General features: G+C 44.8%; 1 protein-coding gene across 1 annotated transcript in view; it reads left to right on the forward strand.

Annotated features, from left to right (window-relative positions):
* The first annotated feature begins 14,739 nt into the window (after positions 1 to 14,739).
* LOC139566325 (fidgetin-like) overlaps positions 14,740 to 22,531 on the forward strand; it is a 41,955-nt gene continuing 34,163 nt past the window's right edge. Inside the window, exons 1-2 of the mRNA XM_071387441.1 lie at positions 14,740 to 14,892; positions 15,732 to 15,762. Of these exons, the coding sequence (XP_071243542.1) occupies positions 14,779 to 14,892; positions 15,732 to 15,762 (145 nt within the window). The 5' untranslated portion in view covers positions 14,740 to 14,778. The remainder of the gene's footprint in view (positions 14,893 to 15,731; positions 15,763 to 22,531) is intronic.

The following is a 22,531-nucleotide window of genomic DNA, read 5'->3' on the forward strand; positions in this document are numbered from 1 at the left end:
TTTTTTGTCAAAGAACGGCCAATAAATTTAGCCGACATATTGATCAGAGCTTGTAGTCTACAGCCTATAAAGGACAATGTTGCTATGCTAAAAGGTGAAACATTGTTTACCATGTGAAGATGCTCTTTAAAATACAATCTATTCACTTTATAGTCACTCTATGTGACAGGAGGTTGAGTACTCAGTTAAGAAGCACTGCCATTTCTGTGGGACATTCAATGCCCACGTCTGTTGTTTGGAAAGGCCTGTCCGTCAGGGAAGCACATCTCCTGGTACAGAGGAGAGGGTCATGTGGCTGACAGTGCTCAACTAGTAGTTATGGCAGCCCTGCCACGGCTCACTGACTCCACACAGTCGCAAGGAAGGAGATGAGAGTCATCAACGGTGTCCTCTTCTGCACCACACACACAGGCACGGGCGTGCGTGGCACTCACACACAGAGACAGACATGCATGGACGGATGCATGTCCCACCCAAACACACACATACTAACAGACACGCGCACACATATGCACCCAAGTAACCCACAGGCAAAAACGCAAACACCTTTACTTTGTCTATCAAAATACAAATAAAAATGGCTTGAAATACCTCATCAATATGCCATAATGAATCAGAAGTATTTAACTTTTACTTTTGCCATTTTCACGGTAAATCACTACACTTTTAAGGCCTTTATATTTATTCAATAGTTTAAGCCAGGCTGTGGCGTAGTCGGCAGACTGCTATCAGAGTGAAAATATGTCTCACCCCATGAGTGAATGCCCCAGTTATTAAGAAAAGCCAACAGTCCTTTAATCTCCTTTACTACTTAATGCTCCCATCTAAACGCTCCAGTGTGGAAGGCAGCGAAGCCTTCAAGTATGAAACATGAATATCTGCACTCAGGGGTTGGCCAATAAACTCTATTATAATGCATCAGGATCTATCTGGGGACCACTTTGCACATGGTTCTAAATGTATCATATCATCGCTGTTCGAGACATGACTTCACAATCTTGTGATGTAAGTATTATTGCAATTCATGAAATTCAAATACTTATGTTGGGCCGTTAATTTGAACTGTAAGCCGCAGGGAGAGAGATTTACAACTGGATGCTGTGTGGAGTTGAGGGCCATTTTAATTTTCTTCCATTAAAGGAGTCAGTAGAAAGAGGGAGAGAAAAGGGAGAGGACTGAGCCGGTGCGAGGTGAGACTGCCTGTCTTACTCTGAACTTCCCTATCCATGTCACTGAGGCATTTACTTACATCTGTTTCAATTGCAAAGGTCAAATTCTCACACATTTACATGTAGTTGTTATAATGCAGCTATCCTAGTTAAGGCAGGCTTCTCCTGGCCTCCTGGTGTAGCTTGCTCTGTAGCAAAGCACTGCATTTTGCATGAGCATATAGCCCCTGGAATTCTATAGTATTGTTTCCTGATACTTCCTGAAGGCATCGCGCTACACACACTCTCATGCCTGATAAGATGTGTGTCCTTGTAAGACATTAGAACAGGAACACACAGTGTCCTGAGGGTCAAGACAAACAGACAAAGTTCTCTGTTTCAAACTGGCATCAGCCATTAGATTCAAGAACCGACAGTGGAAGCTCACGGGTGTTGTGGCCAGCCTATCACAAAACCACATGTCTCCTCAAATCAACCAATCACAGACGATTTCACCCTTGTTAGTGGTACAAATTATTGTTTGAAGGTTTTAGCCGCTGTTACTGTTGCATTCACAAAGTGCGGCGAGAAAACACATGAAGGGCAACATCGTCTTTCAAAATCGTTTGTGCTGCAGAAGTTTCACGGTATCTTTTCACAGATCTGCGCTCTTCTGCGTGATGAAAACGTCCCCCTCAGTGATTGCCTTGCAGACAAATCAGCTCATTCTATACCTGTACTGCACCTCCCATTCAAGCCGTGCACATCCTCCAAAACATTGTCTGGACGGGGATTTCCCGACGGCCTCACCTTTAACAAACAATAATCTCCCATAAGTGGCCTGTGATCTCACATTAGCAGTCATTTGTCAGATGACGCGGGCCAATGCTACGGGTTCAAACTGAAATTGGAAATGCCTCATTGCAGCCCAACAGCCCAGCTATAGCCTGTCTTTACTCTCTGTAACCCAGGCCAAGATACCATTATCTTCAAGGTATTCTAGGAGAAATGCCTTCTGAATCTTTTGGTCATTTCAACTGTTTTGGTGAGCTCTTTGTTATCTCTCCGAGGTTCTTTCAATCATGTTCAGGCTCTGAGAGGAATGTTTTTAGTGAGCACAGATGCAATTCAGAAGTCATTTTGCAGAGAGGTTGGAGAATTAAATCCAGCTGGGTTTTTGAATGTAGTCTCTGGTATCCAATAGCACCGTGGAAGAAAGGCTTAGCCTTGGGTCCTTTTCTACAGACAGCTTTATGACAGCATGATAATCATCATGAGACTGTGAGTCATTTAAAAATCAGAAACAAATGAAAATAGAATCAACCGGAACACTCTCCACTCATAAAAGGAACATATAAACTACAGTTCAAAAGTTTGGGGTCACTTAGAAATGTCCTTGTTTTTGAGGCCAGCATCCCGGAGTCGCCTCTTCACTGTTGACGTTGAGACTGGTGTTCTGCGGGTACTATTGAATGAAGCCGCCAGTTGAGGACTTGTGTCACGGTTGTGTGTAGAGACGGACCAAGGCGCAGCGTGCTCCGAGTTCCACATCTTTATTTATGTGAAACTTACAAAAACAAAAGGAAACAAACAACGAACCGTAACATAAGAGGTGCTACATGCACTAACTCAAAACAAGATCCCACAAAAAACAGTGGGGAAATGGCTGCCTAAATATGATCCCCAATCAGAGACAACGATAAACAGCTGCCTCTGATTGGGAACCATACCAGGCCAACATAGAAAAACAAAAAGACCAAGCTAGGAACACCCCCCTAGTCACACCCCGACCTAACCAAAATAGAGAATGAAAAGGCTCTCTATGGTCAGGGCGTGACAGTACCCCCCCCCCCCAAAGGTGCGGACTCCGGCCGCAAAACCTGAAACCAACTGGGGAGGGTAGGGGGGGTGACTATTGTTGGTGGCGGCTCCGGTGCGGGTCTTTGCCCCTGCCCAGACCACGGGTCCGGCCATGGAGCCGGGTAGAACGCCGTGCACGGACTGGGCATCGGCGCAGAGGAGGGCCCCGGCCATGTAGCTGGGTTGGACGCCGCACCCGGACTGGGCATCGGCGCCGAGGAAGACTCCAGCCTTGGAGCGGGACTGCACACCGTGCCTGGACTGGGCACCGGCGCAGAGGAAGGCTCCTGCCATGGAGCGGGACTGGACGCTGTGCCTGGACTGGACGCTGTGCCTGGACTGGACATCGGCGCAGAGGAAGGCTCCTGCCATGGAGCGGGAATGGCCGCCGTGCCTGGGCTGGGCACCGGCGCAGAGGAAGGCTCCGGCCTTGGAGCTGGACTGGACACCGTGCCTGGACTGGGCACCGGCACAGAGGGAGGCTCCTGCCATGGAGCGGGACTGTACGCCTTGCCTGGACTGGGCACCAGCGCAGAGGAAGGCTCCGCCCTGGAGCGGGACTGGATGCCGTGCCTGGACTGGACATCGGCGCCGAGGAAGACTCCTGCCATGGAGCGAGACTGTACGCCGTGCCTGGACTGGGCACCGGCGCAGAGGAAGGCTCCTGCCATGGAGCGGGACTGGACGCCGTGCCTGGACTGGTCACCAGCGCAGAGGAAGGCTCCTGCCATGGAGCGGGACTGGACGCCGTGCCTGGACTGGGCACCGGCACAGAGGAAGGCTCCGGCCCTGGAGTGGGACTGGACGCCGTGCCTGGACTGGACATCGGCAGAGGAAGGCTTCTTCCATGGAGCGGGACTGTACGCCGTGCCTGGACTGGGCACCGGCACAGAGGAAGGCTCCAGCCATGGAGCGGGACTGGACACCGTGCCTGGACTGGGCACCGGCACAGAGGGAGGCTCCTGCCATGGAGCGGGACTGGACGCCGTGCCTGGACTGGGCACCGGCACAGAGGAAGGCTCCGGCCCTGGAGTGGGACTGGACGCCGTGCCTGGACTGGACATCGGCAGAGGAAGGCTTCTTCCATGGAGCGGGACTGTACGCCGTGCCTGGACTGGGCACCGGCACAGAGGAAGGCTCCAGCCATGGAGCGGGACTGGACACCGTGCCTGGACTGGGCACCGGCACAGAGGGAGGCTCCTGCCATGGAGCGGGACTGTACGCCTTGCCTGGACTGGGCACCTGCGCAGAGGAAGGCTCCGCCCTGGAGCGGGACTGGATGCCGTGCCTGGACTGGACATCGGCGCCGAGGAAGACTCCTGCCATGGAGCGAGACTGTACGCCGTGCCTGGACTGGGCACCGGCGCAGAGGAAGGCTCCTGCCATGGAGCGGGACTGGACGCCGTGCCTGGACTGGTCACCAGCGCAGAGGAAGGCTCCTGCCATGGAGCGGGACTGGACGCCGTGCCTGGACTGGGCACCGGCACAGAGGAAGGCTCCGGCCCTGGAGTGGGACTGGACGCCGTGCCTGGACTGGACATCGGCAGAGGAAGGCTTCTTCCATGGAGCGGGACTGTACGCCGTGCCTGGACTGGGCACCGGCACAGAGGAAGGCTCCAGCCATGGAGCGGGACTGGATGCCGTGCCTGGACTGGGCACCAGCACAGAAGAAGGCTCCGGCCCTAGAGCTGGACTGGACACCTTGCCTGGAAGCTCCGGACCGTTGACACTCGCTGGAGGTTCCAGACTGTGGACCGTCGTAGGAGGTTCCGGACTGTGGACCGTTGTAGGAGGTTCTGGACTGTGGACCGTCGTAGAAGGTTCCGGACTGTGGACCGTCGTAGGGGGTTCCGGACTGTGGACCGTCGCAGGAGGTTCCGGACTGTGGACCGTCGCAGGAGGTTCCGGACTGTGAACCGTTGCCGGAAGCTCCGGACTGTGATCCATCGCCAGAAGCTCCGGACTGGGGTCCGTCGCCGGAGGCTCTGGACTGGGAACCGTCGCCGGAAGCTCTGGACTGGGGACCTGCACTTCAGGGCGCGTGCGAGGAGCAGGCACAGGACGTACCGCACTGGGGAGGCACACTGGAGGCCTGATACGTGGAGCCGGCACAGGTGGCACCGGACTGGTGACACACTCTTCAGGGTGAGTGCGGGGAGCAGGCACAGGATATACCGGACTGTGGAGGCGCACTGGAGACCTGGTGCATAGAGCCGGCACAAATTGTACCGGAATGATGACACACTTCGCACGGCGAGTGCGGAGAGCTGGCTCAGGACGACCTGGGCTGTGGAGGCGCACTGGAGACTTGGTGCATAGAGCCGGCACACATGGTACTGGACAAATGACACGCTCCTCAAGGCGAGTGAGGAGAGCTGGCACAGGACGTACAGGGCTGTGGAGGCGCACTGGAGACCTGGTGCGTGGAGCCGGCACAGTTTTAACCAGACTGCTAGCACGCTCCTCAGGACGAGTATGGAGAGCTGACTCAGGTGGCAGTAAACTGATGACATGCTCCTTAGGGCGAATGTCGTGCATCATACACCAACCCAACAACTCTCTAATTTCTCTCTCCTCCAGTTTCTCCATCAGCTCTCTGACGGTCTCTGACTCTCTCCGTTCCTTCTCCTCCAGTTTCTCCCTCTTCTCCCAGACTGGCTCTGGCTCACTCCTCGGCTCCGCCGACCACCCCGTGTGCCATGAACCCCGGCGTCGTCACTGTCCTCCCTTCTCTCCTTGCGTCTGCTTCCACGGAAGGCTTTCGTGTCCTGACATGATTTTCTCCCAAGTCCAGGATGTCTTCTCCTCCTTTATCTCCTCCCAAGCCCAGGATACATTCTCTACCTGGGCACGCTGCTTGGTCCTGTTGTGGTGGGATCTTCTGTCACGGTTGTGTGTAGAGACGGACCAAGGCGCAGCGTGCTCTGAGTTCCACATCTTTATTTATGTGAAACTTACAAAAACAAAAGGAAACAAACAACGAACCGTAACATAAGAGGTGCTACATGCACTAACTCAAAACAAGATCCCACAAAAAACAGTGGGGAAATGGCTGCCTAAATATGATCCCCAATCAGAGTCAACGATAAACAGCTGCCTCTGATTGGGAACCATACCAGGCCAACATAGAAAAACAAAAAGACCAAGCTAGGAACACCCCCCTAGTCACACCCCGACCTAACCAAAATAGAGAATAAAAAGGCTCTCTATGGTCAGGGCGTGACAACTTGTGAGGCGTCTGTTTCTCAAACTAGACACTCTAATGTACTTGTCCTCTTACTCAGTTGTGCACCGGGGCCTCCCACTCCTCTTTCTGTTCTGATTAGAGCCAATTTGAGCTGTTTTATGAAGGGAGTAGTACAGTACACAGCGTTGTACCAGATCTTTAGTTTCTTGGCAATTACCCCACTAGTCTAAAGAAGGACAGTTTTATTGCTTCTTTAATCAGAACAACAGTTTTCAGCTGTGCTAACATAATCACAAATGGGTTTTCTAATGATCAATTAGCCTTTTAAAATGATAAACTTGGATATGTTAACACAACGTGCCATTGGAACACAGGAGTGATGGTTGCTGATTATGGGCCTCTGTACACCTATGTAGATATTCCATTAAAAATCAGCTGTTTCCAGCTACAATAGTCATTTACAACATTAACAATGTCTACAATGTATTTCTGATCAATTTGATGTTATTTTAATGGACAAAAAAATTGCTTTTCTTTAAAAAACAAGGACATTTCTAAGTGACCCCAAACTTTTGAACGGTAATGTACGTTTCTGGTGTAATGTATTATCACTGATTATCACTATAGCAACATTATTTTTCTTTATTTAATCACATTGTATCTACTCCTATTGTTGCAACACCATTGTTGTTGTGGTTGTGTCTGTATACACATGGTACAGTGTGGACACAGTAGTAGGACACTATCTGAAGACCAGGTACCTTCCCGCTGCGGACCTGCAGCAGTGTTGTACTTTAAGCCCTGTTGAACAGCAGCCTTCATTGGGCCTCAGCTATCTGATAGAGTCCATCCAAGTGGAGCGCTATTGAATCAAGAGAGTAAACCTCAGGGACATGGTCTAGCACACCCAGCTATATATATATATATATATATACACATACATATATATACACACACACACACACGCTGAACATACACAGCCCCTTGCTAATTGTGTAGACACATTGGTGACCATGAGATGTTGTGGAGTGCTGCTGTCTGTGCTGCACCAAGCAAAGTAAATATAATACTGTGCTCTCTGTGACCTGTAACCCCCTCACTGTAACAACAGGAGGTACACATTCCCATACTGTATGAGGTAGACCTGTAGTGAACCTGTAATAACCCATCACTGAAATACTATATCTCTAAGGACCAAGATGCACAATCCTATAATGTACTAGAACGTTACCTAAAAAAGGGTTGAAATTACACATACATTTGGGGCAAGTCAGGATTTGCCCCCAATTGAAAGATTTGAGTGTGATACTATCAAGACAATTGTTCACTCACACATTGTTTTATCCCTTGAGATTTTGACCCATTACCAGGCAGAGAATATACAAGATGCCTACTGTTTCAAAGGACTGCACCACGTCTGCTAAATGGCATATATTACTGTTATTATCATATGAAAAAGCCAGAGCAGAACTGCATCATGTGAAAAGGCCAGGCCAGAGCAGAACTGCATCATGTGAAAAGGCCAGGCCAGAGCAGAGCTGCATCATGTGAAAAGGCCAGGCCAGAGCAGAACTGCATCATGTGAAAAGGCCAGGCCAGAGCAGAACTGCATCATGTGAAAAGGCCAGGCCAGAGCAGAGCTGCATCATGTGAAAAGGCCAGGCCAGAGCAGAACTGCATCATGTGAAAAGGCCAGGCCAGAGCAGAACTGCATCATGTGAAAAGGCCAGGCCAGAGCAGAACTGCATCATGTGAAAAGGCCAGGCCAGAGCAGAACTGCATCATGTGAAAAGGCCAGGCCAGAGCAGAACTGCATCATGTGAAAAGGCCTAGATAGGAGACAGAGACCCATGGCGGTCAATGACGCCAGCACTCTCCCACTCTCAATTAAGGGCGAACTCAAGAATAGACCTTTCAAGTAGTTAATTAGATGAAGCCAGTCGTTCATTCAGCGGAAGACTACGCCACAAACAATGAGGTGGTTACCAGTCATGAGCGGCGTTAAAAAAAATACGGCTTATCACCATGGAGATGTGAGTTGGCTTCGATATCCCAACGTAAAAGAGTCGTCAGGTTGAAATGCAGATAGGATGTCATTATAATTTTTGGTGGCCTAATGACGGTCATTATGTGCCAGCCCTGATTGAATTCCATTTGTTAGTTCCACATTTGAGCCGAGTTGGAATAATTACCATTTAAGTGTCTCCATTAAAATTAATGTAAAATTGTTCATGGCCCAGACGTCTCTGGCTTTTTTGAGACTAACATGTTATTCTTTGATTGAGAACTGTTAAGAGGATGTTCTTTAGTTTTAGTTGTGATATAGAATGAAGGAGAACGTGAAATGGATAGGTGATTTTATGTTGATTTAATTGGAATACATTTAAATTATTGCATAGTGTTAAATCAAATATCATATTAATTAATGTAATTTAATCATTAAAGCATACCACATGGAAAACATTAGACTATTTAAAGGTCTACAATGTACAGTGCATTCGGAAAGTATTCAGACCTCTTGACTTTTTCCACATTTTGTTACGTTACAACCTTATTCTAAAATTGATTTTTTTAATTCCCTCATCAATCTACACACAATACCCCATAATGACAAAGCAAAAACAGGTTTTTAGAAATTCTTGCAAATGTATATTTTTATTTACAGAAATATTACATTTACATAAGTATTCAGACCCTTTACCCTTTACTTTGTTGAAGCACCTTTGTTAGCGATTACAGTCTTCTTGGGTACGACGCTACAAGCTTGGCACACCTCTATTTGGGGAGTTGAAAAACATCCCAACAGCATGATGCTGCCACCACCATGCTTCACCGTAGGGATGGTGCGAGGTTTGGCATTCAGGCCAAAGAGTTCAATCTTGGTTTCATCATACCAGAGAATCTTGTTTCTCATGGTCTGAGAGTCCTTTAGATGGCATTTGGCAAACAAAAAGCAGGCTGTCATGTGCCTTTTATCGAGGAGTGGCTTCCGTCTGGCCCCTCTACCATAAAGGCCTGATTGGTGGAGTGCCGCAGGGATGGTTGTCCTTCTGGAAGGTTCTCCCATCTCCACAGAGTAACTCTGGAGCTTACTTAAATAAGATATTTCTGTTCATTTTGATTTTTTTTTTTAAATGTGCAAAATGTAACTTTTTTTTGTTGCTGTGTGTAGATTGATGAGGAAAAAAGTAATTGAATCCATTTTAGAATAAGGCTGGAAGGTAACAAAATGTGGAAAAAGGAAAGCGGTCTGGATACTTTCCGAATGCACTGTATTGACTACCCTATGCATGCTTAACAAGTCTGACCTTATCATGTATGGATTAGACTGCAATCTAATTGACAAACACTTCTCAATGTGATCATCTTTCCACTATGCTCTGAGTGATCCACTGTGCTGTATTGATGCGATGTGCTGTATTATAAATAATCCAATCAACAGCAGTTGATACAATGACACTTATTAGCTACCACCTGAAATCTGACTGACACGACATGTCTGCATGTTTATGGAAAGGACATGTTTTGTCTGTCTGGTTTCGCAGGCCTAAAGCATGTTTCTATTGAGGAGCAATAACAAACAGCAGCATGTCTGGTGTCCTTGCCCGCTGCAGTGGTAGTCCTCTCATGAGCCTGTCCACCTGAGTGGATGTAAGTGTGTGTTTGTGTAGCAGGCAGCGTTAACACACACGCACACGCACACACACACACATACACACACTCCCCTAATACAGCCATTCCCTTGCACATTCACACAGCAGCAGCAGCAGCGGGCGGCCAGCCTACCAATGCACTCGGTGAGGGGATTTGGCCAGCACCTAATCAATCAATGACAGATTACCTCGAAAGCCACTTCCACAGCCATTAAGGCAGGACAAATGCAGAAATGCAACTGAACAACTTGGAGTTTTAAGCCAACAGTGGGACTTCCTGGTTATTTGTCAAAGTCACTGCTGCTGAGCCGCATGACTGGGTGCACAGAGCGAGTGTGTGGGGCGACTCACGTAGCAGACAGAGGCAAACCAACCAGGCGGGAGAGAGAGAGTGTGTGTGTGTGTGCCTGAATGTGTGTGTGTGTGCGTGGGCTTGTGTGTGAGCCAGCACGCGCGTGTGTGTCCCTATGTGTTTGCGCCTCTACAGCCGTGACTCAGTGGGCCCAGTGGCGTTTACAGTAAATCACATTGCCTTTATTGCCAGATTGAGTTGCTTATTGTCAATAGGCTCCGTTCAATCTAAGCTCCGACCCATCAGGGTCTTAGTCTCAGTCCATAAAGGACAGCAGACCACACACCAGCAGAGACACACAGGCCTTTCAGCCTGCCTACTCAGTCTATTTCCTTCCTGATTCTCTGAACGCTAGGCACTATGGAACAGTGACTGGGTTTCATTGTAAATAGTCTCATTTTTCTCCCTTAGGCTTTCATTGCTTTTTGAGGGTGTTATTTTTATATCAGTGTTCTCTATTCACTGGGGCTTTCTATGCAGTGTAACTGTACTTGATAAGAGACACCAACACAATCTTATTTCACATAGGTACTATTATCAAGGGAACGTATTGTGTTGTAGGGTATTTAGAAAGGTGAGATTTTGATGTTAGATTTCAGCTTCATTCAAATTGTACTTGACATCTTTATCTGTTAATAAATATTGCAGGTTAAATGTTTGCATAATGATTTATAAATGAGGAATACAATTATATCTGTGATTTGAGGATTATAGACATCAAGGAAAGAAAATAGATTTGTATTCTTAATGTATGTAAAACACATTCTCTCAATTTAAATGTTTGATCTGTGTGACAGTTGATAAAACTACTTTGCCTTTATACAAAGCTGCCTGTTTTGTTTTTAAGGACGAGATGCATCTCAAATTAAGCTTTTTAAGATGTTTTTGGATCCGGCACTTCAGTAGCCTACTAGATAATGCATAATTCAATCATAATATGACACCAGACAATGTTTCTCTTTTCATTTTCAGGATGACTGGGAAAAAAACAGAGATTTCTCCTGTAATTGATGTAAAACAAAAGTACAGCTTGTGGTCTTGAAGTGATGAAGGGTGACATCAAAGTCCTCGGGCGGAGAGGCTGTAATCCAGACAGTCACGTGACTAGGAACCCCTTCTCTAACCCCTGTGAGTGTAAGGAAGGGAAAACGTTGTCAACGTCGAGGGTGTGTATGTGTGTGTGCATCACCAAATGTCACATGCATGTGTGTGTCTACAGTGTGTGTGTGGTACGATGGAAACGAGGAGGGTGGAGTTGAACGTCTACTGTGGGTTTAGCATCACTGTACACCCCCTCCTATTCAATTAAGAGCTAAAGCTCAGTAGTGGTAGCACCACATCATTACCTCTGAAATGGTTAATGACTTCAAATCCATTTAGATTAATGTAGCAGTAAAATCACGGCTAGGCCTGCTCAAATTCAACAAGGCCATGCTTACACATACAGTACACACACACACACACACACACACACACACACACACACACACACACACACACACACACACACACACACACACACACACACACACACACACACACACACACACACACACACACACACACACACACACATACACACACACACACACACACACACACACACAGTTTATCTAGCCTATCCATTACTCTTAGGGAATCATGTTGGTGGTGGCGGACTGAGCTTTCTTGCAAATTCTCTTTCAAATTGGACTTGTGGTTAATTTGAAAACTAAATCCGAATGATAGATGACTTTGGGAGATTCGTACACTAGGTGGTATTTTACAGATTAGTGTCAAATATTTCATGCTACCGTTGAATATTCAGTATCCCTTGAATTGCTGTCTTCACTGCAATTTGCAAATTAGATGCAAATATTCTGCCTACCACAGGAGGGTAATTTATGTGTGGAGCCTACACAGTACTTTCTACATCAAGTCTGAAATACTCTAGGTACTCCACCATTTCCTACAAAAAAAGAATAGTGTAGTGGATCAAACGGAAAGGGACAAAGATATTACGCAAGTAGAGAGAAACCAACAAAATTCTGAAGAAATTCGGAGTGTATGTGAAGTGTGGATATTATACAGAAAGAAAAGGAGACGTCAAAGAAGTCTAATAATTCCATGTGTCCTGCTTGCTGACACAAGGACAAAATGCCGGACACAAGGTGTGTGTGTCCTTGCGTGCGTATTTTCATGTATGTGTGTGTGCACTGTATGTGTATGCATGTGTTTGTGTATATTTGTGTGTATGCATGTGTGTTTGTATATGTGTGTATTTGTGTGTGTGTGAGTGTGTGTTTACACACCCACAGCACCATCAAGAATCACAGCGTGGCTGTATCTCAGAATGACCTCCAAGCCAGTCGGCAGCTGTGTGGACCTCACAGCCACGTAGGTACACCATCACAGTGGCTGGCACACACAAGGCGAGCCAAACCCCCTCCATTCTCAGCCCCCAAACCCTCTGAATGATTCAACCCTCTGTCTCTGTTGCATCACTTTCTATCACCACAGCAATACCACTCCTAGTAGTGTGACTCACATTCAGCTGTGGCCTCCTATCGGCCTCAGTCCAGTTTAGAGTCCAGGTTTCAACATAATGGGGAGGGGGACATTCTCTCAATGTGTCAAGTACTTTTTTGCAACAAAATAGTGAGATTTACTCAGCATGTGAACAAAATATGCAAATACGGTGAGTGTACAAAACATTAAGAACATCTTCCTAATATTGAGTTTCACCTCGCCTTTTGCCCTCAGAACAGACTCAATTTGTCGGGGCATGGACTCTACAAGGTGTCGAAAGCGGTCCATGTTGACTCCAATGCTTCCCACAGTTGTGTCAAGTTGGTTGGATGTCCAACTTGACGTAAAACTGTTGAGCGTGAAAAACCCAGCAGCATTGCAGTTCTTGACACACTCAAACCAGTGTATCTGGCACCTACTACCATACCCCATTCAAAGGCACTGAAATATTTAGTTTTGCCCATTCAACCTCTGAATGGCACACATGCACAATCCATGTCTCAATTGTCTCAAGATCTTTTTCTAACCTGTATCCTCCCCTTCAGCTACACTGAATGAAGTTGATTTAACAGGTGACATTAATAAGGGATCATAGCTTTCAACTGAATTCACCTGGCCAGTCTATGGCATGGAAAGAGTAGGTGTTCCTAATGTTTTGTACACTCAGTGTAAATTGCACCTCTTATTTTTTAGCGTGGAAAATGTCTGTATATCTGCTTGTCTGTCGGTCTGTTGGTCTATCTGTTGGTCTGTCTGTCTGCTTGTCTATCTGTCTGTCTATCTGTCTGTCTGTTGGTCTGTCTCACTGTCTGGAGGTATACCTGGGGACCACAAGGTGGTAGACCTACATTGGAACCTGTATAGGGAGGTGTGATGGAAACTGGAGCACTGGGATTTGGAATAGCTCCATGCTGAACTGATGATGTCCAAACCAGAGGTCCCGTAAAAGGCCAGTGAAACCCTACAGTATAGAGCCAGCCCTAGTCAGTCAGTCAGCCAGCCAGGCCATGTGTGATCAGGGGTTAAATTGAAGGGGAACAGAGTGGAACAGATGGGAGCATACAGTGGGAATTGAAGCGATTCTCTGTTAAAAATGGTCATCGAAATAGCAACCCCTTTTGGGGACAGTTTTATAGCACTTTAAAAAATAATTCCCAATTGAACCTCTTTGTGTGTCTAGGTGTGTGTGCGGGGGCGCGCGCAAGTGTCCACTCAGTGTCGTCAACTGTTCTTTTGTGAGCACTGAAGACCATCGCAGACGTCTCACTATTTTTTAAATGTACTTATTCCCTTTATTTCAACTGTATACAAATCAATTCCTGGCTCTTATTACCAGGACTTTGATTGTGTAAATAAATAAAATATATCTGCCATGATAATTGGGATGTTTCAATTGAGCCTTTATTTGACACACTGAACTTCATCTGACAGTTGTTCCATCTTTGATGTCTTGTTTAAATGTGATCTCCCTACTGATGCTCTGATAGGTGTTAACCTATCTGGTGTTAACTGGGACAGTTCAGCTCTAATTAGGACTCAGATAGATAATTCTACATTGGTGCTATAATTATCATTGGGAGATACAGCACTGGGGCTAGTGGAATGAGTGCGTGTCTGTGTGTGCGCGCGTGTGTCACACAGCAATCACACATTCACACGATAGGCTACATTCCCAGATAGTTCTCTAAATATGGGACAATGGTTATTGATTTCTTATTTGCAATTGATCTTTTTTTTTATCTGCACGCTATTATAAATAATCCATAGATTAAAAGTATCTGCTTAGACAGATCCAATCTCATAGCCTACAATAGTCTACTGTAGCTTTTACTTGAACACAATCACGAGCTTCTGCTTATTTCCCAATACAATGCTGCCTCGATGTCTGTCGGTATAACAAGATAATAACCTTGCATAATTACCCCCTTTACGCGGGACTTTGAATTTCTGGTCTTTGCTAGACGCATGCGCAATGCGAGGCATACTGGTCAGTCTCCGAAGCAGCTGTTTTAGGGTTTGAAATTCCAACATGGCAGTGGCTGTGGTCAGTGTTGCCTGCGCTAACTTGGAATGGTTTTAAATCGCAGGCAGCCTCGCTTAACCCACCGCACAGTCATTCATCAGCAAATTCTACCGTGGATCGATGTTTCTCTAACCCCAGAGGTCGACCTGTCGCACATACAGGTAAGCCTTTCCAGAACTAGATTCGAGATGTCCGCAATTAAAGTAGCCGATATTAGGCGAGTCTTGCCTTAGCAGGGCACCTAAGCGCTTTATCCGTAAAGACACCACCGCCCTCCGAGACGCAATGAATCATACGGGATTTAAGCATTCACAGTTAAAAACAAGTTTTAGTGGTTTTGCAAATCATTTATCAACGAGTTTGTTCGTTTTAGGATTGTAAAGTAGCGCATTTGCGTTTTGGATTAGTGTCACTTAAAACCGCATGGGTATGTTGTGTTCTTATGTAGGCGATCCAAGGGCTATTGCTCGGTTCGAATGACAGTGCATGTGGGGGGGATGCTGGGCCGATATTTGAATTGTTTCAAAGTAGCCAACTTTTATACATGCATACGGTGATTACAACAAGTATCCCTATGCATCTTATCGTTCGCATGAGCGGATGCAATATCACAGTCCTTGTGACACGCCATCTATTGTTAAAGCACGAGAGTAGCCTATGCTAGAGCTGGTGTATTTTTATTAGGCGAGAGCGATATCACCACATGTAATTTCTCGATAACATAATAACAGTAATCAATGGGCAAATGATCTGGTGTGAACCAAGTGGATGCACCATCATATGATTCCCCCCCCCCCCCCCCCCTCTACAGCGCTATCCAACAGCGTTCTGCTGCCAGGGTCCACTTTCCCTGTAATAGTATACATGTAGGTTAGAATGAGTATTGAGTAGCCCTGACTAGAAGGAGAGTAGTGCCTCTTATGTAAAACAACCTTTGGAATTCCTCCTCGTCCAAATTCCAATTCCAATGCTCTCCCCTCTTCTTCCCCGTTATTCGCAGCGAGAAATGATCAGTAGCAGCAGCGTCTATGGTAGGTTATTTTTTCCAATCTTTCATTTGATGAACTGTTGTTGTTATTTTTAAATTGTGGTTGTTTTGACCGTGCTTGTGTTCAAGCATGTGTTTTGTGTCAGTTTCTTTAAAATAATGTCAGGAAATATTACTGATGTATACTGAGATATGTTGCATGCGTGTACATTGTTTTGTGAGAGTTTAGCAATGTAGGCCTACATGTTGATTTTTCCATGCTATTAGGCCTATCATCCTCAGGCTTGTGTCCAAGTTAAAACGATTAAAATATCAAAATCATTTTGCATCAGACTCTATCTAGGCCGAATTGTTGCCACTCTCGGAAAACAAATGATTACTATAGTATACCTAATGGAATATTCCTCGCATCAGATGGTCGCCGTGAATGCAAACGGACCCTTGACGTCTGTCTGTGCTGGCTTTGAATGCACATCATTATGATGCCGATATGTTTTCGGAATTGCTGCACCCAGAACCCCTTTCACGCGCTGAGCTTGGGCAATAGTAGACTAACAGGAATGTATCCCAGGTTCACTTGTTATGTAGGCTATATTCAGAATATATTAGTCTGCCTAAATTATAACTAATATACCGGTACACGTGTTATACTAATCCTCAAACGTTGTTATTATGGATATACTACTAGTAAATGAGTATAATCAAATGATTAGGAGAATACACTATAAGGTTAGCTTTTGTTAGTCTCAGGTGTGGCAAACAATCTGTAATATAATCACAATATATCAGTCATTTATCAGTTTATCAGTTGAATAGAATGTTTCTTATACCAGAAACCTACCCTACAAATAAGAATTATAGATAGTAATTGATTATTAACCTCATCAGAAATGACAAACAGCAGTTTTAAGCAGCTATTAATAACACATTAAGAGATCATCTTTGTCACCATTAGGCCTTTATCAACATTGAACACTGAAATATATAGCCTAGTTAGGCTATTAGACACATATTTCAAATTGATAAAAGACTATTGAGATATTTTGCATCAAAACCAAAATATCCCGAATGAGCATGACAATAATTCTACTTCATCCTGAATATGTGAGCATAGAAGATTTAGGCCTATCCCATTTCTGGACTGGCTTTGTGGCGCTGATCCGTATGCATCATACAAACTATAATGTGAGGTGTGCAATTCAAAATGGACAAGAATTAACTTTTTTAAAGTCACAAAAAATAGTATTTGTTCATTAGATAATGTAATGAAACATTCATCACAAGGTAGGCCAGACAGAATATTATGCACCAAGTCTAATTTGTATTTCTCTGTGTGTTCCGAGAAATAACAAACAGGACTTAGCCTACTTTCTTCAACATCAACATTTTGTTAATTTGTCATGTTAATCTGTCACTAAGTTTTCACTTGTTGTTTTATACCTTAGTATAGAGATGAATGTTAATATTAGCCTCTCTCTCTCTCTCTCTCTCTCTCTCTCTCTCTCTCTCTCTCTCTCTCTGAAACGCACCACAGCTCGTGGTGTAGTCAGTCACATATGTCGATTGATTATCCTTTTCCACCCCCTTACTTTACTAATTCATTAATTTCATGTAAATCCACTATATATTTGCCTGATGATAGAATAGATTTGTTTTCATTAGATTAGCCCACATAATGCAGCTTGTTATAGTGCAGGCTAATACAGCCAAGAACTTCTCTGGAATAAAGATGAAGACTGTTTCAGATCGAGATATTCCGTTGCATTGTAAAAATGTCCCCTTGCTATAATGCTGTTGCTTGATTCGTTCTCAAATGTATTTTGCTTGATTTATACAGCACATCTGTATTCTGTTTTCGATTCTATTACGCACATCATGGAGCCTGTTTGCAAATCCAAATATCTCAGTTTGGGCCCCTACAGATGAGTGATCTCTTGTCGCACAAGTCAAGGCAAAAGCCCGTGTGAACATTAAACACGATTTATTCCTTTTTTAAAATCAGGACAACTATCTGTACTGATATTTACTGGATTTAATTTGGTTATTTCCTAAATAAGGAAGTTGACGTTCTACGTCATTTAGTGTAGTGATGGATAGCTGGTATGCACTGAGCAGTCTCTTAATGGTGTGTTTCTACCCGGTGGTTCTCCTGATAAATTGATAGAGAGAAGGAAGTTGTGGAGGCTACAGGCACAGAGAGTGACTTATACCCCGTGTCATTTATACTGGCTGTTGCTGATGTAATGAGAGTTGTGTGTGTGTGGGACGGGGGGTGGAGTGTGTGTATGTGTAGGTGTGTTGGATGTATGTGTGTGTGTGTGCGTGTGTGTGTGTGTGCTTATTCACTCTCACATAGTATTATCATGTTGTGCTAAAGATCTAAACACTAAAGATCACTATCCACTACACATCCCTACTATATTAGAAACTGAAACTGACAGCACCAATGATTCCCCTCATTATGTACATAATGTCTCATTTTATGTCTTTGTCAGAAGCGCCGTAATAGTTGCTCAAAGAGATAATGAAGGGGATAGTAGAGATATTAGAGAGGGTTAAAGAAAACGGTCTTCACAAACAGAGACACTAACATATAACAGTCTCCTCGCGATTACTTTGTTTATCTAGCTAGTGATTTTCCCTCTGACTCAGAATGAATACAGAGAGCGGTTTGGCGTTAAGGCTAGCTGGACTATTCCCTGTGGGACTAAAGACAGGAATTAGCCTGACAGTTTCTATCCGTCTGTAATGTTTACCATTAAAGAAGCCCTCTCTCTTATTAACGTTCCAAAATGACTCCCATGCATATACTGAACCCTGGGGAATTACTGCTCAGGAAGATGTATGTAGATGGATTCCTTGTAATGTTAAAGAAAGAGACACTTGTCAGACGCTCTCTCTCTCTCTCGCAAATATCAGTGGATTTCTCTCGTCTGCAGCTCCTGACAAAGGCCGGCTTCAAATGAGATCTAGGCAGGGTTGTCATCTTTTAGCAAATATAAGTGTTGTCTTTTGTGCTCTCCCCATTTCAGCGAGCGAGGAATGACCCCAAGGGAGCCTGGCTCATGCAAATCCCCCCCCCCCCCCTCTCTCTCTCTCTCTCTCTCTCTCTCTCTCTCTCTCTCTCTCTCTCTCTCTCTCTCTCTCTCTTTCTCTCTCTCTCTCTCTCTCTCTCTCTCTCTCTCTCTCTCTGTCTCTCTCTCTCTCTCTCTCTCTCTCTCTCTCCAAAAACTAGTCCCTGGACTTGTGGCAGCTGGCTATGTTGTCTTTGTGCGTGTCTCTCTGTGTGTGCTGACAACTCTCTCAGTGATCTAAGTTAGAGAGGCACACAGCGCTGGAAACGGGAGGCAGCTGTCTGTTGCTATACTGTCTGTGAGACGAAGAAGCATTCGTTCTGCTGCTGCAAAGATGAACGGCCGCCAATCCGTAAATCCTTGACATCCAGCCTGCCCCTCCTCGCTCTCCTCCTGCACCCCCTCCTCGTCTTCCTCCTCCTTCATTTCTTTGGATCAGTCTGTCAGCTCTGGCTGTCTGTTTAGATGTTTTTTTGTGTTTGGTGTTCCTCTGAATGACAGTGTATGGGCAAAGGCATTCTTTTGGAAAGTATGATAGTCCCAGAGACAAATGCCTAAATCCTTCCTCTAGCCATTTGAACGGTGATCTGTTTGTTCTTCCCCTCCCTCAGACTGTCATCATGCTGTTATCATTCTGAGTGCTGACAGCCCTGTGTCTTGTGGGGGTTTAGGAGAGAAAGAGGTCTCCTGATGTAGAGCATCTGGTTTAGTACAGTAATACTTGCTACTGTATCTGGTCTAGGAGCATATATACATTGCCTTCAGAAAGTATTCACACTTTTTCTACATTTTGTTGTGTTACAGCCTGAATTTAAAATTAATTCAATTTAGATTTGTTGTCACTGGCCCACACACAATACCCCAATATGTCAAAGTGGAATTATGTTTTTTGAAATATTTACAAATTCATAAAAAATGGAAAGCTGAAATGCCTTGAGTCAAGCCCTTTTCTATTGCAAATCTAAATAAGTCCAGGAGTAAAAATGTGCTTAAGAAGTCACATAATAAAACAAGCAGACATTTGATACACACTTTGGTTGGTGTGTCAATATACCCAGTCACTACAAAGGTACAGGTGTCCTTCCTAACTCAGTTGCTGGAGAGGAAGGAAACTGCTCAGGAATTTCACCATGAGGCCATTGGTGACTTTAAAATAGTTTCAGAGTTTAATATCTGTTATAGGAGAAAACTGAGGATGGATCAACAAAATTGTATTTACTCAACAGCACTAACCTAATTGACAGAGGGAAAAGAAGGAAGCATGTACAGAATACAAATATTCCAAAACATGCATCCTGTTTGCAATAAGGCACTAAAGTAATGCTGCAAAAAATGTGGCAAAGCCATACATTTTTTGTGTTAATACAACACATTACTGAGTACCACTCTCCATATTTTCAAGCATAGTGGTGGCTGCATCATGTTATGGGTATGCTTGTAATCGTTAAGACTGGGGAGTTTTTCAGGATAAAAAATCAATAGAATTGAGCTTAGCACAGGCAAAATCCTAGAGGAAAACCTGATTCAGTCTGCTTTCCACCAGACATTGAGAGATGAATTCACCTTTCAGAAGGACAATAACCTAAAATAGAAGGCCAAATCTACACTGGAGTTTCTTACCAAGATAACAGTGGATGTTCCTGAGTGCCCAAGTTACAGTTTTGACTCAAATCTACTTGAAAATGTATTGCAAGAGCTACAAATTATTGTCTAGCAATGACCAACAACCAATTTGACAGAGCTTGATTAACTTTTAAAAGAATAATGTGCAAATGTTGCACAATCCAGGTGTGCAAAGCTCTTAGAGACTAAACCAGAAAGATTCACAGCTGTAATCTTTGCAGGTGCTTCTACAAATTATAGACTCAGGGGTGTGAATACTTATGTAAATCAGACATGAATGTATTTAATTTTCAATACATTTGCAAAAAATGTCTAAAAACATGTTTTCACTTTGTCATTATGGGGTATTGTGTATAAATGAAAATAAATACATGTAATACATTTTGAATTCAAGCTGTTACACAACAGAGTGTGGAATACTGTAATTCAAGAGGTATGAATACTTTCTGAAGGCACAGTACTTTAGGTATCACCATATACCCAGTAATAAGGGGAGGGATGTCTTTTTTTGTATGTATGGATGTTTTCATTATGGTGATGATAGTCAGCACTTTGTATTCATTAGCCTATTTAGTATTTTGAGTATGCTATTTTAAGTGGGGCCCATTATTGTAAAATCTATTGTTATCATTTTTTTACCGTAAAATACTTTCCCCATCATTCAACATTACAAGTGGGTTTCAGGGAGTTTTTTTTCTGACGTTGTAATTGTGTATGGTGCAGAAAGACAAGTGTGAGAGCTCAGGTGTGTGTTGAGATTGTGGTAGTAAATTAGTAGATAAGTAAAGGAATCAGTATGGGGCCTGGAAGGAGAAGCAGTGTCAGACAACAGTCCACTAGTGACCATCTACCGTTTCAAACACTTTACCCATCATGCAATTATACTCATCTGTGAACACTTGAGACAGACAGCACACATCTCGGGAACGTCGCACTGTTTCTTCATCCAGAGTTCAGCTGAATTCACCTTGGTGTGAATACAGGAATTAAAATAATATCTTCCCTGTGCATGGCAAGTGCTCAAAGTGTTTGAAGTTCCCCTGTTTTTTATGTAATGCACCATTTTCATAGGTTTAATCAAATCGAAGCTATGGATTTTTCCCCCTCTCTTTTTTTCACTGCCCATTTGGAATTTTAATCAGTCATTTCTCACCCCGCGTGGCTTCTCTGCTGCTCAATCTCTCCATACTACCCATGGCTAAGATTCTCTTAGATATTAACACATTCTACCGAGGTGATGGGAAAAGTTAAATATGCTAAAGACTTATTAAAGCCAACGTCCTGCCACCGGATATTCGGCTTCGTTAGATCCACTATAGACCACGGCTTATCCTGTACATTGTATTTTCAAATGAGACCTTCGATGATTCTAATTAAGTTATTGATATGGACATCTGAGTTAAACGGTGCGTTGATATGCGAATTGCCTGATGAGGGAACCAGTTATTAAACGATGACTGCTTTTTTTCAGGGCTGCTGGGTGGAGAGAAAAGACAGCAGCAGAGAGAGGGAGAGAATTGAGTCATCTCTCATCTGCCTGTGATCTGATCCTATATCTTACTCTGTGCGTCTCGGCTGGTGTACAGCTTGATTAGGCAGACGATCATTGGAGAATCGCGCAATCTCTCTCTCTCTCTTTCTCTTGTCAGCCGCGGTCAAGTAAGTCCCTGCCTGGCATATTTATTCACCCAGCCCCTCTCTCCGCAGAGTTGTGTGTGTGTGTGTGTGTGTCTGACAGCTTGGCAGGCTGCCAGGGGGTGGCATAAAGGACCTTGAGTGGCTGGGCTGGGTGTGTTATGTGTGTGTGTGTGTGTGTGTGTGTGTGTGTGTGTGTGTGTGTGTGTGTGTGTGTGTGTGTGTGTGTGTGTGTGTGTGTGTGTGTGTGTGTGTGTGTGTGTGTGTGTGTGTGTGTGTGTGTGTGTGTGTGCGGCACGGCCAGCACGGCAGCCTGTGGCCTGTCTCCGGGAGGGAGGGGAGAGAAACAGACAGCGAGGATGGAGGAGAGTAGTGTTTTGTAAAGTGCCGCGTCCAGCAGAAGCGTGTGCATAATCAGGTTGATCTGCGGGGGACCTGTGGAGAAGGGTGTGTGTCTGTGTGCGGCAATGTGTATGCAAG

Source organism: Salvelinus alpinus, chromosome 38 (assembly GCF_045679555.1).
Source record: "Salvelinus alpinus chromosome 38, SLU_Salpinus.1, whole genome shotgun sequence".
NCBI classification, from domain to species: Eukaryota; Metazoa; Chordata; class Actinopteri; order Salmoniformes; family Salmonidae; genus Salvelinus; species Salvelinus alpinus.